This window comes from Tachypleus tridentatus, chromosome 5 (assembly GCF_004210375.1).
Source record: "Tachypleus tridentatus isolate NWPU-2018 chromosome 5, ASM421037v1, whole genome shotgun sequence".
In the NCBI taxonomy this organism is placed as follows: Eukaryota; Metazoa; Arthropoda; class Merostomata; order Xiphosura; family Limulidae; genus Tachypleus; species Tachypleus tridentatus.
In genome coordinates this window covers 2,391,081-2,409,831 of record NC_134829.1, presented here as the reverse complement: position 1 = coordinate 2,409,831, position 18,751 = coordinate 2,391,081, and the positions used below count along the sequence as shown (strand labels likewise).

At 35.8% G+C, this 18,751-nt stretch overlaps 2 protein-coding genes across 3 annotated transcripts in view; one reads left to right on the top strand and one right to left on the bottom strand.

Moving 5' to 3' along the window:
• Positions 1 to 18,751, bottom strand: part of LOC143251258 (glutamate receptor ionotropic, kainate 2-like) — a 427,216-nt gene that overhangs the window by 285,096 nt on the left and 123,369 nt on the right. The gene's annotated exons all lie outside the window — the stretch shown is intronic.
• Positions 243 to 18,751, top strand: part of LOC143250401 (uncharacterized) — a 29,272-nt gene continuing 10,763 nt past the window's right edge. Inside the window, exons 1-3 of one of the 2 annotated variants that reach the window (XM_076500855.1) lie at positions 243 to 673; positions 11,654 to 11,767; positions 16,182 to 16,322. In XM_076500855.1, coding sequence (XP_076356970.1) covers positions 322 to 673; positions 11,654 to 11,767; positions 16,182 to 16,322 — 607 coding nt within the window. In that variant the 5' untranslated portion in view covers positions 243 to 321. Of the gene's footprint in view, positions 674 to 11,653; positions 11,768 to 16,169; positions 16,323 to 18,751 lie in introns of both variants that reach the window. The other variant, XM_076500854.1, reaches the window with a different exon arrangement.

Here is an 18,751-nt window from a genome sequence, read left to right as displayed (position 1 = left end):
TTTCTTCTTGAACTGCTCGCCAGTGGCTTAGCGATATGTATGAGGACTTACGACGCTACAAACCTTGTTTCGATACCCGTGGTAGCCCATTGTGTAGCTTTGTATTAAATTCAGAACAACAACAACAACTTTTTGAATTATATGATGATAATTATCTTATTTGAATAAGTTAGACGTCTACTTGGTAGAGGGCGCTCTGGTAATTGAGAGTGCCATCGATCTGCAAGGTTGGTGTTGAGGGAATTCTGGGTGTATACCAGGAGTATTACTTGTCGAACGTCTCGCGGCTGCTCAGCGTCATTCAGGTGCGTCTCGTAACTCATGCATTTACCAACAGACCTGCTCGGCTCAGCAGCCGACACCATGACCGACTTCCTCTTGCCAGGAGAACGAGCTCTTCACGAGGTACTGAGCGAGCACCCAGGTGAGCTGGTTCGGACAGGCAGCCCGAGTATGCTCTGCACAGTTCTCCCGTCCCATTGGCGGTCCAACAAAACCCTTCCTGTTGCTTTCAAAGTTGTGACTCTCACTGATGTGTCCGACGGGACCCTGGTGACACTTCGGGCGGGGAACGATGAAAACTTTTGTGCAGAACTTCGTAACGCCTCGGCAGCCATAAAGAACCACGTAGCAAAATTTAACGACCTGAGGTTCGTCGGCAGGAGTGGGCGAGGTGAGTAAAAAAGAATTGTTCTCAAGCTAAACTTGAAAGGTTCACAAATCAGTCGAGAAACAGCAACTTGCACTGAGGGTAATAAAGTGTGTCATCTCTAGAATAAGTAGCTAAAACATTAATAGTTATAGATAAATAACGTTGAAACTCAAATGTGGAACTTAGACAAATTAGTCAGTTTTATCTCGTATTAATTACATATCGTATTGTTCATATCAAGACAATGTTTAAAGTCACCAAAACACCGAGTTTCCTGTTTAGATTCGGTTTTACGGCTTTTGTTCCATAATAAAGTTTGTTATTATTTGTATCATCACGGATATAAACATATTATTATATTCAGAAACAAACCAGTAGTTCTACTAACTTGAGTGTCAGTTGTTCAGTGTTTACATAATATATATAGTTATACTAACGTCAGTGTCAATCGTTCAGTGTTTACATGATATATATATAGTTATACTCTCGTCAGTGTCAGTCGTTCAGTGTTTACATGATACGTATAGTTATACTCTTGTCAGTGTCAGTCGTTCAGTGTTTACAGTCGTTCAGTGTTTGTTTACATGATATATTATAGTTCTACATGATATATATAGTTCTCTCTCGTAATTGTCAGTCGTTCAGTGTTTACATGATACGTATAGTTATACTCTCGTCAGTGTCAGCTGTTCAGTGTTTACATGATATCTACAGTTATACTCTCGTCAGTGTCAGTTGTTCAGTGTTTCCATGATACGTATAGTTATACTCTCGTCAGTGTCAGTTGTTCAGTGTTCACATGATATCTACAGTTATACTAACTACAGTGTCAGTTGTTCAGTGTTTACATAATATATATAGTTATACTAACGTCAGTGTCAGTCGTTCAGTGTTTACATGATATGTATATAGTTATACTCTTGTCAGTGTCAGTCGTTCAGTGTTTACATGATATATATAGTTCTACTCTCGTAATTGTCAGTCGTTCAGTGTTTACATGATACGTATAGTTATACTCTCGTCAGTGTCAGCTGTTCAGTGTTTACATGATATCTACAGTTATACTCTCGTCAGTGTCAGTTGTTCAGTGTTTACATGATATATATAGTTCTACTCTCGTCAGTGTCAGTCGTTCAGTGTTTACATGATACGTATAGTTATACTCTCGTCAGTGTCAGTTGTTCAGTGTTCACATGATATCTACAGTTATACTAACTACAGTGTCAGTCGTTCAGTGTTTACATGATACGTATCGTTATACTCTCGTCAGTGTCAGTCGTTCAGTGTTTACATGATACGTATAGTTATACTCTCGTCAGTGTCAGTTGTTCAGTGTTTACATGATATATATAGTTCTACTAAATCCAGTGTCAGTCGTTCAGTGTTTATATGACATTTATATTTATACTAATGTCAGTGTCAATCGTTAGTGTTCACTTAATATCTTTAGTTATACTAACGTTAGTGTTAATAGTTCAGTGTTTAAATAATATCTTTAGTTATACCAACGTCAGTATCAATGCTTCAGTCTTTACATGATATCTATAGTTTTACTGCCTTCAGTATCAGTCATTCAGTGTTTATATGATATTTATATTTATACTAACTTCAGTATCAAAGGTTCAGTGTTCACATGATAACTATAATTATACCAACGTCAGGGTCAGTTGTTCAGTGTTCACATGATAACTATAATTATACCAACGTCAGGGTCAGTTGTTCATTGTTTACATGATATCTATAGTTTTACTAGCGTCAGTGTCAATGGTTCAAGGTTTACATGACATATATAATATACTAATTTCAGTCTCAGTCGTTCATTGTTTACATGATATCTATAGTTCTACTAGCGTCAGTGTCAATGGTTCAAGGTTTACATGACATATATAGTATACTAATTTCAGTCTCAGTCGTTCATTGTTTACATGATATCTATAGTTCTACTAACGTCAGTGTCAGTGGTTTGGTGTTTACTTGTTTGTGTGTTTTTGAATTACGCACAAAGCTATTCGAGGGCTATCTGTGCTAGCCGTCCCTAATTTAGCAGTGTAAGACTGGAGGGAAGGCAACTAGTCATCACCACCCACCGCCGACTCTTGGGCTACTCTTTTACCACCGAATAGTGAGATTGATCGTCACATAACGACCCCACGACTGAAAGGGCGAGCATGTTTGGCGCGACCGGGATGCGAACCCGCGACCCTCAGATCACGAGTCGCACGCCTTAACACGCTTGGCCGTGCCGGGTCCACGTTTGGTGTTTACATGATATGTATAGTTTTTGTAACTTCAACACTTTAGTGGTTCCACGATGTCTATAGTTATAATTTTAAAGTTAATGAATATTTATCAGACACTTCGAGTGAAATATACTTTCATTCTTTTTGTAATGTGATTGAAACACTTTACCTTTGTGTGATTGAAACAGTTTACCAAGGTGTGTTTGAACACTTTACCTATGTGTGATTGAAACAGTTTACCAAGGCGTGTTTCAACACTTTACCTATGTGTGATTGAAACAATTTACCATGATATATCTTCTCGTGCGTTTATTTATCTGTTTCAACTTACAGTGTAAAACCTTCCTATATCTTAACCTACTATTCAAAACCTTTAATTTTTTCTTTGTATTGAAGCATAAATATAACGTTTGTTACGAATGTGGAGTGTGAGGTCGTTGTGTCTACACACAACCTTAATTTTCTACAGGTACATTGGAGACTTACTATTCTACAAGTTAAGAACGTAAGCCGATTTTGTTACGGTTCTCGAGATACAGACGCACAGTTAGGTTCTAGCAGATAGATAACATACTGTTAAACTCAGCAATATGCACCGTATCTGGAAGTTGGAAGTCACAATCTGAACTGAAATCAGACAAGAGAGATCTGAAAGACAGATCGATTTAACATTGTTCTCTAACGTTCCCTAGTTACTTTTTTAATACCAAGCCCACAAGGAAATATTTTATATAGATAAAAGTTGATCAATAAGAAATTATATTTATCTTTGGTGGTACCCGTATAATACCTTGAAAATCATGTGTCATGTACGAAGTGAATCTTACCTCCACATTTCGTCTTTATCAGCAGTCATTGTCGTGAACACGACCCAATCGTAATAGAAAGAAATAACTGTATGTTTCTATTCCTGAAACATAGCTAACTATGTTAGCTCATTCCTTGTGCATGTTTTACGGATGAACAATATTAAATTTGATATTCTAAACAACTAGCAACAAAACGTGTTTATATGAATTATAGCTCAAAGAAAACTGTAAGCTACAAATACTAATTTACTACAGGAACGGGACGGTTCGTAATTAAACAAATAACTAGTACTTTAAATATACAAATATTGGTACCTTATAGTTTTACAAGTTAACAAACAACTAGTACTTTTAATATAGAAATATTTGTAGTTTATAGTTTTACAAGTTAACAAACAACTAGTACTTTTAATATAGAAATATTGGTACCTTCTAGTTTTACAAGTTAACAAACAACTAGTACTTTTAATATAGAAATATTGGTACCTTCTAGTTTTACAAGTTAACAAACAACTAGTACTTTTAATATAGAAATATTTGTACCTTCTAGTTTTACAAGTTAACAAACAACTAGTACTTTTAATACACATATATTTGTAGTTTTACAAGTTAAAGAACTGCTACTTCTAGTATTTTAATATTTTATCATTCAAAGTCTGCTGTCATATATAAATCAGCTTTTTTAATATTTACTTCGTTGCGGGTATGAACTTTAAGTTACCTAAGAAAGAAAGCGGTTAGGAAGGCCAGTGTTAAGTAGTCCGTATCACCTAAATGTTCTTTTTTTTCCATAGCCAAACGTTCAGTCTAATTTCAGAGAAGGTAAACATTTATTACGATTTTATTAGTTGCTTTACATGTTCTATTAGATAATTTGTGTAAACTCAGGGATACTAACACGTGATATATTTTTATAAATTTCTCACAATTCCTTTCTTAACAGCTCCTATTTTTGCTTGCTTCAACAAACCCTATAGTAATATAAAATACTGGTGCAGTTGTTAATGATTGAAATTCTCTTCTCGATTTCTTCTGATCCAGTTTAATTAAAATTTTAACATTTTATAGATTTTGTCACCATAGAAATTATCAACAGTCCACCCCGTGACATCAGAATAGAAAAACATCCTATTCATTTTACTCCCATTTATAAAACGGGTCCAAGTACACTCGAGAGTCCGTCAAATCGTTTAATAAAACGGACCACACCACTGTATTAGTCCCACATCAATAGTCCTGTAATTATAGGACTCATGTAATATACAAAAGTTCATCATGTACTCAGCTCATGTACTCTACTCTCTCCAGAAGTTCATCATGTACTCAGCTCATGTACTCTACTCTCTCCAGAAGTTCATCATGTACTCAGCTCATGTACTCTACTCTCTCCAGAAGTTCATCATGTACTCAGCTCATGTACTCTACTCTCTCCAGAAGTTCATCATGTACTCAGCTCATGTACTATACTCTTTCCAAAAGTTCATCATGTACTCAGCTCATGTACTGTACTCTCTCCAGAAGTTCATCATGTTACAGCTCATGTACTCTACTCTCTCCAGAAGTTCATCATGTACTCAGCTCATGTACTGTACTCTCTCCAGAAGTTCATCATGTACTAAGCTCATGTACTATACTCTCTCCAGAAGTTCATCATGTACTCAGCTCATGTACTGTACTCTCTCCAGAAGTTCATCATGTACTCAGCTCATGTACTGTACTCTCTCCAGAAGTTCATCATGCACTCAGCTCATGTACTGTACTCTCTCCAGAAGTTCATCATGTACTCAGCTCATGTACTATACTCTCTCCAGAAGTTCATCATGTACTCAGCTCATGTACTGTACTCTCTCCAGAAGTTCATCATGTACTAAGCTCATGTACTATACTCTCTCCAGAAGTTCATCATGTACTCAGCTCATGTACTGTACTCTCTCCAGAAGTTCATCATGCACTCAGCTCATGTACTGTACTCTCTCCAGAAGTTCATCATGTACTCAGCTCATGTACTATACTCTCTCCAGAAGTTCATCATGTACTCAGCTCATGTACTATACTCTCTCCAGAAGTTCATCATGTACTCAGCTCATGTACTGTATATGTACTCTCTCCTGAAGTTCATCATGTACTCAGCTCATGTACTCAGCTCATGTACTCTCTCCAGAAGTTCATCATGTACTCAGCTCATGTACTGTACTCTCTCCAGAAGTTCATCATGTACTCAGCTCATGTACTGTACTCTCTCCAGAAGTTCATCATGTTACAGCTCATGTACTCTACTCTTACTCCAGAAGTTCATCATGTACTCAGCTCATGTACTGTACTCTACTCATGTTACTCCTGAAGTTCATCATGTACTCAGCTCATGTACTCTACTCTTTCCAGAAGTTCATCATGTACTCAGCTCATGTACTATACTCTCTCCAGAAGTTCATCATGTACTCAGCTCATGTACTGTACTCTCTCCAGAAGTTCATCATGTTACAGCTCATGTACTCTACTCTCTCCAGAAGTTAATCATGTACTCAGCTCATGTACTATACTCTCTCCTGAAGTTCATCATGTACACCGACTAATCTTCCTCATAGTTAACAATCTTAATTTTTTATAAAAGTCAAACTTACCCCTGAATCGCAGCTGTTAACACTTGTGGATAAACCTGCCCATTCTCGGTGCGACACGACATGTGTCGCGTGATCAATTCGTTGCTTCTGACGAGCTTCATCATGTCTTGCCTACCGCGACAGAGTGAGAATTTATGTTGATTTAAAAACATAATTCCGCGTTGTATTTTCAGTTTTCTAAATAAAATAGTAATGTGCATAACAAAACAAACAGCAGCCTTAAGTAAGACGATAGATGCCGTTAGTGTGCTCGAGTCGTCATCTAAGTTACTTATGAAATTATTAAACTTCAACTTTTATTATTATTAGAACAAGAAACTTCTATATTTATGGGTTTTCATAAATTTTATTGTGTTGTATAAAAAAAAGTTTGCGGATTTTCTAGCAACAAAATGGCGTCTATTGATGTTACGTATATCAGTTCCACCATAAAGAACACAATACATCCAACATACACGTGTTTGTTCGTCCACATCAATTGTGTTATTCTTATTTCTAGTGATGCTCTTTAAAACTTTGTCATTTTAACAAATTTCGTACAGTCTGTACGTCTAACGCTACCTCCTGCCATGTTAACACCACCTGTCAACACCTCCATTAAGTTGAATAAACCTTCTTCATCATCAACACTACCTACCTAACACCAACTGCTTGCTTCTGTCTGAAATAAAACTACCTATCAGTTTCCATATAATTTGACACCACTACCTATCATCTTTTGCTTAACTTAATACCATCTACTAGCTTCTATCTAATTTAACACTATCTTCCAGATTCTGGCTAATTAAAACCACCTACCGGGTTCTACTTAATTTAAGACTATCTACCAGTTTCTGTCTCTTTTAGCACCGCCTTCTAACTCTTAGTTAATTTATAACTACGTACTGTTTTCTGTCTAATTTAACACCATCTACTAGATTGTCTTTAATATAACACCAACATAAGCGACACCAGTGACCAGTTTTTCTAATTATTAACTTCTGTATGAAGTAACGTTAACCCTCAGTTTTGTGTAATTTAACACCAACCATTAACTTGCCTTCAATGTAACATCAGTCATTATTATTTTCGATCAGTTTCTGCCTAATTTAACAACTATCAGTTTCTTGTTAACTTAACATCAGTTATCAGCTTTTGTTAATGTAACACCAACTATTGTTTTCAGGATAATGTAACACCAGCCGTCATTTTCTGTTAACAAAATTCGAATATGAAATCCTATGTTTCTGAAGATACTCGACATAAATTATATTCACTACTTTCGTGTCTGAGTTATTCGGTATTTGTCCGATACGTATGTTTGTAGTTAGAAGCTAGTTTAGATTAGATATATTCTACATAAGGTGTGATATGTTAGAGACGGATCCGCATGACAGTAACGTTTCCGTTTGAACAAGTAAACACGTTCATCATGTTTCTCAACAGAGCGAGCGGATTCAGCCATTCACGGCCCATGTTTCTCAACAGAGCGAGCGGATTCAGCCATTCACAGCCCATGTTAGTCCTTGTGTACCAATATGCAAACTGTCAGTTCGTTAGGCCTTATTATCCTGACCTGAAACGTTTGAAATCGATTATTATTTACACATCTTGTATACATTCGTACATATTAATTTCACTAAGCGTACATGTTTAAAGCGTTAAGCCTGCGATAGAATCGTAACGTGTATGCATGTATAACACGTGATATTACAAAGTGGGTTGACATAATGTGTTGCTCTAATATGATAGTGTTAATGAATCCGCCAGTGCAGTTGAATTCTGGCCTCGAATTCACATCCAGAGTAACAATACAGCTGAACTTAAAAAAAAGGTTTATTTTCTGTATAAATAGAATCGTTATAATATTTGTCATTGTTGAAAAGACATAAGAACTACTTTATTATCCGAGAGCTAGGATGGTTGACTTAATCAAATTATTACATTCTAGTGCTTCGTTAAAACTTAGACGATTTTGTCTTCATGATATGGATGTCTGAAATTAGATCAATATTAATCCATTTGTCATGCGAATCGATTTTCCAGGCTATAATGGTTTTCTCTTCTCGGTAAGAACAAATGTAACAGAGTACTGGTTTAAGAAGTTGGCAAGAGAGGCTCGAATCGTATTGTGCCCCAAAACACTACCCGTTTATAAAATTATATATTCAAACCTCTAAGTCCGCCCTCTACATTCCGACACTTAGTTACACAACCCCTTTCAAACATGTGGTCAGCTTCCGGTCAGTTATCTCTTTCTTTCTTTGTGAACCTAACGATGACCGAAGAAGATCGAAACGTTGTTCACTCCTCTACGTAAAAACTTTTCTCAACCCAAACGAGCCGTTTTTACATATATAGTTTTCTCGACATCACTGACACTACCCGTACTTTACGCTGTGTGCTGGTTAAAAGTGTGACAGTCAGAACCTTAGTGTAGATTGAAGGTAGTACAATGTTACTGACTGATTGCCTTCTGTTTGATCAATAGCTCAGAATACGACATGGAAACAGTAGTCTTAGAAACGACGATACATTTCAATCAGTTGGGAGGTTATTTATTTCAGTAACACCAAAGTCATGTTGGAAGTGCAAAACAGCTAAAATTTATAAAACAGAAGTGCTACTTGAATTATTGTGATCATGGTCTAGTGTTGTAACGTAACACAAACTGTGGAATTTAAATAACCACAGAACTGCCACCTTCACACTAAATTAAGGACAATTATCGCGGATATCTCTTGAGTAATTTTACGCAAAATTCGAAACAAAGGCAAAAACATTTCTTGTACTGATGTTGATTTTCTTACGAAATAGATATTTCGTTTGTTTCTTTCTCTGTTTTCGAGTGTATTATGGAAACATGCTATAGTAAGATTTTTTATTGAAACATGCTATTGCAAGATTTATTATGGAAACATGCTATTGTAAGATTTCTTAAAATAACCAGTATCTTGAATTATTTGAAGTAAAAACCGATTTTTCAAGGTAGCTGTAAATACTTGATTCACAGAATCATGTAAAAAGATTCAAGGCTTAGGCACATGTGTCAATTAATCGTTATTTACTTTATATGTAGAAGCATGTGTTAATTTGATGTTGTTCCCTTTAGGCTTAGGTGCAGGTATGGGTTTATTGTAAAGTATATTATGTGTATGTGTATATATTCACGTAATGGTTTATTCACTGTAGACGAAGATACGTGTATGTTCACTGTTATTTACTTTACTCATAGATGCGAGTATTGTTGTGACTTTCTTCGCTTTAGGCTTAAGTAAATGTATTGAGGTACTGTTCTTTGGTTTAGGCTTAGTTGTTTTATTTGCTGTTCTTTGCTTTATCCTGAATACTTGTAACTGTTTTTCAGTTTAGGCTTAGGTGGGTGTATTGGTTTGCCGTTCTTCGCTCGTTTCATGCTTATAAAGGCTTATTGTTTTTGTGAGGAAGCCTTACATGATTTATAGAACCTGGAACGTGTGGTCTGTTGAATAGATCCGCCTCGCTACAGTAACCGTATAAACGCATTTAACACAGTTTATTGAACTTTCTTCGCGGCAAAAGCGTCTAAATAATAAACCATGACTCGTCAAAGCATTCACTACCAGCCGGGTGCAATAGAGAAGAAAAATAATAGTACTGAAAGTACGAAAATAACTTAGATATGTTCAGATTCAGTCGTGTTGTAGGGCATACCCGAATCGTCTGTTCGACTGGCAAATACTTCAAATTTTTTGTAGCGCTAAGGAAAAAGCCGTTAAGTAGTTGACAAAAAGTCTATACAGGAATTTTTACTGATATTAAAAATGTGTTTTCTTTTAAAAGACCGCCACACAGATTAACGGAATAGAAAAGAAAGAAGAAACGTATTTTATTTTCATAAATAGGTAAATTATTTAAAAAGTGTAGCAAGATCTGGGTTATCAGCGCCATCTGACCCGAGTAATCAGTATGATTAATTTAATACGTGCTATTACTGTCAGAGTAAACTTAATTCTAACTGACATTGACATAAGATGAACATTCTGATACACACTCATTAAAAACGTAAGTTAGTTCATGTAAGAAATAAGAGAAAGTAGGCCTAAAGTGAAGGAAACAAGGAATGAAGAAAGGTGTTGAAACATGTTAGCAAAATTAGCACAACGCCCCCAATTCAATGAAAATATTCAGCTTTATAATAATAATATAACATTTCAAAGATCATAGACTACTTTAGATAGGAATGATTTCACCAACAATCTGTAATTAACTTAGTAACAACAATAATAAGAATTTCAAATATTTATATCAGAACTTCGTGATTATGTTATGTAGACTAATATATTGTGCATTACTATAAACCTTAACGACAAGCAGTCCACATCATGATATGATTTCAGAAGTCGCATACACTCGGCCAAGCATGGAACATAAAATAAAAATTAATAATTTTTGTAAGTTATTGTGTTGCACACTTACAAGTCTGTCGTTCGTTGTACACACGGAGGCCTGGCATGGCCAAGCACGTAAGGCGTGCGACTCGTAATCCGAGGGTCGCGGGTTCGCGCCCGCGTCGCGCCAAACATACTCGCCCTTTCAGCCGTGGAGGCGTTATAATGTTACGGTCAATCCCACTATTCGTTGGTAAAAGAGTAGCCCAAGAGTTGGCGGTGGGTGGTGATGACTAGCTGCCTTCCCTCTAGTCTTACACTGCTAAATTAGGGGCGGTTAGCACAGATAGCCCTCGAGTAGCTTTGTGCGAAATTCCAAAAAAACAATTGTACACACGAGTGATGACTCTCCAACCATAGTGTAAATATGGCTACTCCATTACCTTAGTTAAGGTAATAACAGCTAATAAAGCTTTGCAGTTATAATAAATATGGCTACATCATTACTTTAGTTGGAGTACTTTGTGTGGTTTGGTTTAAATTTCGCGCAAAGCTACACGTGGGCTATCTACTCTAGCCAACTCTAATTTATTAGTGTAAGATTAGAGGGAAGGCAACTAGTCATCACCACCCACCGCCAACTCTTAGGCTACTCTTTTACCAACGAATAGTGAGATTCACCGTCACATTATAACGCCTACAAGGCTGAAAGGGAGAGCATGTTTGGTGACGAATCGAGTGTCATGATGGGCCTTAGTTGCTGTAATAATAATTAATCCAACCTTGCAGTTATAGTAAATATGGCTACCTCATTACCTTAGCCGAAACTAGTGTTGTTCCATTATATAGGTAGGCTTACCTTATTGAAATTAGTGTTGTTCCGTTACATAGGTTACTAAAATATAAATCTCATAAGTACAGTTTACTTTACATTTAACTATGATTTTATATACATGTTTGAAAATTTTGTTTGTTTTTCCAGGAAAAAGTCTATCCATAACTATTACTATCAGCACTAGTCCTCCCCAGGTGGCGTCCTACTCAAAGGCAATCAAAGTCACTGTAGATGGACCTCGAGAACCACGAAGTAAAACACGTAAGTTTGTCTCAAACGGACAAAAATAATAACTATTTGTAGCTATTAGAAATAATATATTTTATTATTACATCTATAACACTGACAATCACTTGAAGATTGGTTTGATCCTTTAGTCTATTTAATAATATTTGAGATGATGTCATCTTTATAGATCTCACGATTTGTTGCTCTATTAATAACACAACATCGACTTTTTATGTTTTAAAATAATTTTAATTTAAAAAAATTAGAAAATGTTTAAAATGATATGTATGTGCGAATAATCTAATATAGTTAACGTTTCATTAATAGAAATAACCTAACAACAGAACATCGTTTAATCTCAATATAGTCTGATAAAGTTCATCGTTGTATTAACACAAATAATCTAACAACAGGTCATCGTTTAATAACTATGTAGTTTGGTAAAGTTCAGCGTTACGTTAACACAAATAATCTAACAACAGGACATCGTTTAATAACTATGTAGTTTGGTAAAGTTCAGCGTTACGTTAACACAAATAATCTAACAACAGGACATCGTTTAATAACTATGCAGTTTGATAAAGTTCAGCGTTACGTTAACACAAATAATCTAACAACAGGACATCGTTTAATAATTATGTAGTTTGGTAAAGTTCAGTGTTACGTTAACACAAATAATCTAACAACAGGACATCGTTTAATAACTATGTAGTTTGGTAAAGTTCAGCGTTACGTTAACACAAATAACCTAACAACAGGACATCGTGTAATACCGATATCAATACAATTACTAATATATCATAATGTATGTCTATCTATCCGTTTATCAACTACTATCACCAATATGGCTGTATGTATATCTGTTGATCTACCAGTTTATGTATTTATTTATCAATCTGTCTGTCTGTACATGTACCAATCTGCTTTTCTGTGTGTGTGTATATATATATATATATTCAATTTTCTATGTGTAGGTCTGTCTCTCTGTCTTTTCATAAATATATTTTTCTATATCTATCTCTTTACCACTCTGTTTTTTCTATGTATATCTCTTATCTTTCTACTTATCTATCTATCTACCCATCAGTTAGTTAGTCTGTGGATCTATCTGTCTATTATATATAAGAGCAGACTGTATATATATTAATCTTTAGATAAGATCTTAGGTGTGCTTTCTTCTATACTAGAATTTCCTATGTGATGTGGCTGTTATCCGAAACCCGTTATTTAAGCCGTCTGGATTTAGAATAATGTATTCTGGCCGTTTTCTTTCTGTAGGGTACAAACGATATTACTGGCGGGTCAAGGTCATGTCTGTAATAAACGACTCTTTAATTTCCACGCACGCCACGTGCGATAACGCGTTTTATATTTTTTTTAACCTTCTCAGAGGAAATATGGGAACAGAAGTCGTTAATAATAAACCAGGCTTCCATAACGTGAACATCTCTATAATATGTTTCAAGCGCCTCTGGTGGAAAACGAAAAATTCAACAGTAACAACAACTAAAGATACGATTGGCCTATGGAAGGTAATCTACCAACTGACCTATCGATCAGTTTTATAATACCTGAGCAAAAGTGGTCATACAGTGGGTGGCTCACCCGTAAAGATTGGTTGTGCCCACTTTAATAACCCATCCCAGCCCTTAATAACGTGTTCGCTGGGAATAGAACAGCTGTCGTCGTAACATCTGGCAACTAGATCAATGGTAAGGTTTATCAGTATCGTTCATATTGCGTTCTGCTCGCTGACTTTGGGGGAAACTGCTGCGTTCACACCGTAATGCACGCGCCGTTAACCCAGGCACAGGCGTGCATACTCCGCGCGCCTTTCTCGTTGACTGAAAATCATTCATTATTCAGTGGCTCAGTTTTCCCATACTCTCAGCCGCACGTTTTTATGCTGGCTGTGTTATAAAACTGAACACGTCCACCGATATCAGCGGTGGCAGCCACGCTGGCTAATACACGGCCTACCGCAGCCTTGTCTTGCTTCGCATAATCGTTATTCACAGAGCAACTTGGTGGCGGGAGATATGCTCGCAGTAAATCACATTTAATATTTAGCACCCAACAGAGCCCGTGCGATAATTGTGCTGGCCGACAACAGATAAGAGTTCTATAGTGGAACAGTGTTTTGGTTTTTTTTTTCCTGTGACTTCGGTTGTACCACTATGTGCCTTGTGTTGGAATTTAGCTGCAAATCTAACTGCATATAACGCCCTCTAGCGACTGGAATTATGACAGCAGTGGGAAATAATTCATTGTTGTGAATTTACTTTTTACACACAAACATTTTTAATTAATTAATTGCACCCACACACCCATTCTTTACATACTGTTTTTGCTTTGTGCATTATAAGAAATACACGAGTATGTTTATTTATACATCACTAAACAAACTAATAATAACACTATGTAACAAATTTTTTACTTTCTCTTTTTCCTGGACAGAAAGTATTTTTTCCCAATTGCTTATGCCTAAAGTAAATGGAAAAGACACATTTTTCTCTTCAAACTTTGATTTTTTGACCTAGAAGCGTATAACGAAAACATGATAGGAGACTATATTTGGGGGCTGTTGAACCGTAAAGTTGGATGTTTCTTTACCAAATTTGGCATGAAGGTTTTCCAACAAAGCCCATAAAAGTCGCAAAACGCATAATACAAAACATAAAATTTGTATGTATCACCCCAAACAAACCTTGATACTAAATTTGATGAGGATCTAGAACATTGTACTTTTACGTTTTGTATTTCAAAATGTTTTTGTTTTGTTAAAATCAAGTTAAGTCAATCTCAGAGCTAATTTTTTAACCATAATTTCGTGAAGCGTTTTGACGTTACACTTACAACACCAGATCAAACTGAGTAATAAACAAATGTTAATACAGCAGTGGCTGTATAATAATGCTAAAGCAGAAAAGACAAGTATTGTTTTAACACTTACCCTATTTCGGGTAATGCTATTGCTTTAATACTAAGCCTATTTAGGGTAATGTTATTGCTTTAATGCTAAGCCTATTTAGGGTAATGTTATTGCTTTAATCCTAAGCCTACTTAGGATAATGTTATTGTTTAAAGAAACAGCGTAGCTCCATTTGTTTTTGCTCTGTGAACTTCTATTCTTTACTAAATTTCGTCGAACAAATGATGATGCAGAGAAATATCTTGGTTACTGCTAATTCTGGGTAAGCTGCAGCAGTGGTCAACAGAAGTAAAATTCACTAAGCGCTTTGTAACAATCACGAATGACAGGTCTTTCATTTCGCGCTTTTCTTTTGTTCATAAAATCACATTGTCATTCAAAATGTAATCATATCAAAGTCGCCATATAATAACAGACATAATAACACACTTATATTGACTGATTTATGTAAAACACGTCCGTGAAAAAATGTGTTTATATTTATACCCATGATTTCGTAAGGATGTGCACGATTGCTTGTATACAGGGTACCACGTAAATATTCTGCATGTGAGTTTACAGGGTAAAACATAAACATTTTACACTAGGGTATAGAGGGTGGCAAATGGTTTAAATGGGAGTATACACAGAGTGTGACACATATTCTACATGCAGGATATAACGGAGGTGTGTTTGCGTTCTTTTCATTACCTGACTCTGATGTTTACTCACGACCAGGCCCGGCATGGCCGAGCGCGTTAAGGCATGCGACTCGTAACCTGAGGGTCGCGGGTTCGCATCCGCGTCTCGCCAAACATACTCGCCCTTTCAGCCGTGGAGGCGTTATAATGTTACGGTCAATCCCACTATTCGTTGGTAAAAGAGTAGCCCAAGAGTTGGCGGTGGGTGGTGATGACTAGCTGCCTTCCCTCTAGTCTTACACTACTAAATTAGGGACGGCTAACACAAATAGTCCTTGAGTAGCTTTGTGCGAAATTCAAAAACAAACAAAACAAAAACTCACGACCGACTGATTAGGAGAATTCAAGAAAAACTACATTTGCTGTTTAAGTATTTTTTATTACGCGTTTCATCTCTCTCTATTCAGCTATATTAGTACACACTAATATTCGATAACCTTAAGTATACATATATTATTGACCTTAGCCTTAATTACTTCAAGTTTTCTTGGATTAACACTGGTCTTCTATAACCTCAAGTAGATATAGCTTCCAGCCTTGATAACCTGAAGCATACATAGACTGACCCTAAATCTGATAACCTGACACATATATAGACTAACCCTAAATCTGATAACCTGAAACATACATAGATTAACCCAAATTTAAATAACTGAAGTATAAACAGCTTAACCCTAAGTTTGATGATATGAAGCAAACAGAGACTAACCCGAAGTTTGATGGTATGAAGCATACATAAATTAACCCTAAGTTTGATGATATGAAGCTTCTATATAGATAGACACTAACCTTCATAATCAGAAATATACATATAACGTACTAGTGTTATTTCCAGGGCAGCAGCAACAACTTCGAGCCTTTGCTTCAGCTTTTGGGCAACGACCTCCATTTCTTGACCCACTTCGTGAGTGGGAGCACTTGAGACGAAAGGCAGCGGAACATTGGAGAATGTCTGGAGCTCCAGTCGTCCATACAGGTAAGTAGCGAGTGGTGATAATTAGAAGACAGTCAGTCTGTTTCTTATGTGTTTTAATTACGCGTCTTTAAATCGTAATTTATTTTGGTAAGGTTTAAATTTCGCCCAAAGCTACACGTGCACTGTGTTCGTTAGCCACCCCTAATTTGTCATTGATAAACTGGAAAGGAAACATCTAGTCGGTATCACCCACCGCCAAATTTTGAGTTTACTTTTATCAACAAACAGGGAGACTGAATTTTACATTATAACTCCTCTAAGGCTGAAAGAGAGTGCATGTTCGGTTGGCAGGATTCGAACCTGCGACCCTCAGATTGCGAGTCGGGTAACATATCCACCAGTGTAGGCCAAACCGTTCAAAATCTTGGTAGCACGTGCTTATGTCGTCATTCCATACGAAACGGGAAGGTTTAGTTTCGTGACACGTCCTTACAAGTATCGTCCAAACGTTTCATGCTGAGAAAAGAGCACATAAAGTCTCTGAGGCCGCCCATGTTGCATCATGATCAGTTTGCGATACATAATGATTGCAAGAAGAAACAAAATAGGAAAAAATCATTATATTTAAAGTACATTTTTATGGATAACAGCTCGAACATGTTGCACGAGATATCACACCAAGAGTACTGAATGTTTCTTGTTATTTTTTTACAGAATATTAAACCCATCTTTAAATGAAGTTACCGTCAGTGATTTCGAGAAAACCCACTTGTAGAGAAAAATATGTAAAAACGGCTCGTTTGGGTTGAGATTTTTTTTACGTAGAGGAGCGAACAACGTTTGGACTTTCTTCGGTCATCGTCAGGTCGAAACGTTGTTCGTTCCACTACATAAAACAAAACATTTTCTCAACCCAAACGAGCTGTTTTTACACATAGAAGTTACCGTCAGTTCTGGGTAAGAGTTTGCTAGTATTTACATTAATAACTGTTTTTATTTAGTTTTACCAGTTAGTAGTGCCACTGTAGTGTAATACTTTGAAATTATTGGTTAATTTTGTAATCATACCTGTATAGGATATAATATGTTCATACACTTGGTTAACATAACCATATCTGTATATGATATAATATGTTCATACACTTGGTTAACTTTATAACCATACCTGTATATGATATAATATGTTCATACACTTGGTTAACATAACCATACCTGTGTAGGATATAATATGTTCATACACTTGGTTAACATAACCATACCTGTATATGATATAATATGTTCATACACTTGGTTAATTTTATAACCATACCTGTATAGGATATAATATGTTCATACACTTGGTTAACTTTATAACCATACCTGTATATGTTATAATATTTTAATATACTTAGTTAACTTTATAACCATACCTGTATATGTTATAATATCTTAATATAATCAGTGATGTCATCGTGAACCTGACGATGACCGAAGATGGTCGAAACGTTGTTCGCTCTTCTATGTAAAATATTTTCTCAACCCAAACGAGCCGTTTTTGCATATAAATATCTTAATATACTTGGTTAACTTTATAACCATACCTGCATATGATATAATATGTTCATACACTTGGTTAACTTTATAACCATACCTGTATAGGATATAATATGTTCATACACTTGGTTAACTTTATAACCATACCTGTATATGTTATAATATTTTAATATATATGTTATAATATTTTAATATACTTAGTTAACTTTATAACCATACCTGTATATGTTATAATATCTTAATATAATCAGTGATGTCATCGTGAACCTGACGATGACCGAAGAAGGTCGAAACGTTGTTCGCTCTTCTATGTAAAATATTTTCTCAACCCAATCGAGCCGTTTTTGCATATAAATATCTTAATATACTTGGTTAACTTTATAACCATACCTGCATATGATATAATATCTTCATACACTTGGTTAACTTTATAACTATATCTGTATAGGATATAATATGTTCATACACTTGGTTAACTTTATAACCATACCTGTATAGGATATAATATGTTCATACACTTGGTTAACTTTATAACCATACCTGTATAGGATATAATATGTTCATACACTTGGTTAACTTTATAACAATACCTGTGTAGGATATAATATCTTAATATACTTGGTTAACATAACCATACCTGCATAGGATATCCGCCCCCGTCGTTTATATAGGATGGTGAATATAAGCCAATATATTTAGTTCAGTAAATTTAAAGAATCTAATGCGAATTGAACATTGGATCAGAGCCTTGAGTATATAGAACCAAACAGCTTACACATTTTAAAGGAGTGTTTGCTGAAACGTTTCTTTCTGTGATTTATCTATTTTTGATGTCGTACAGGTATTCGGATTTTCTATTCAAATATTTTTGTTTCTACGTTATTTGACATTAACGATTTGTTCCTAAAACTTCTTGCTGTGTTACAATAAGGTGTCGTCTGGAGGCTTTGTCATGA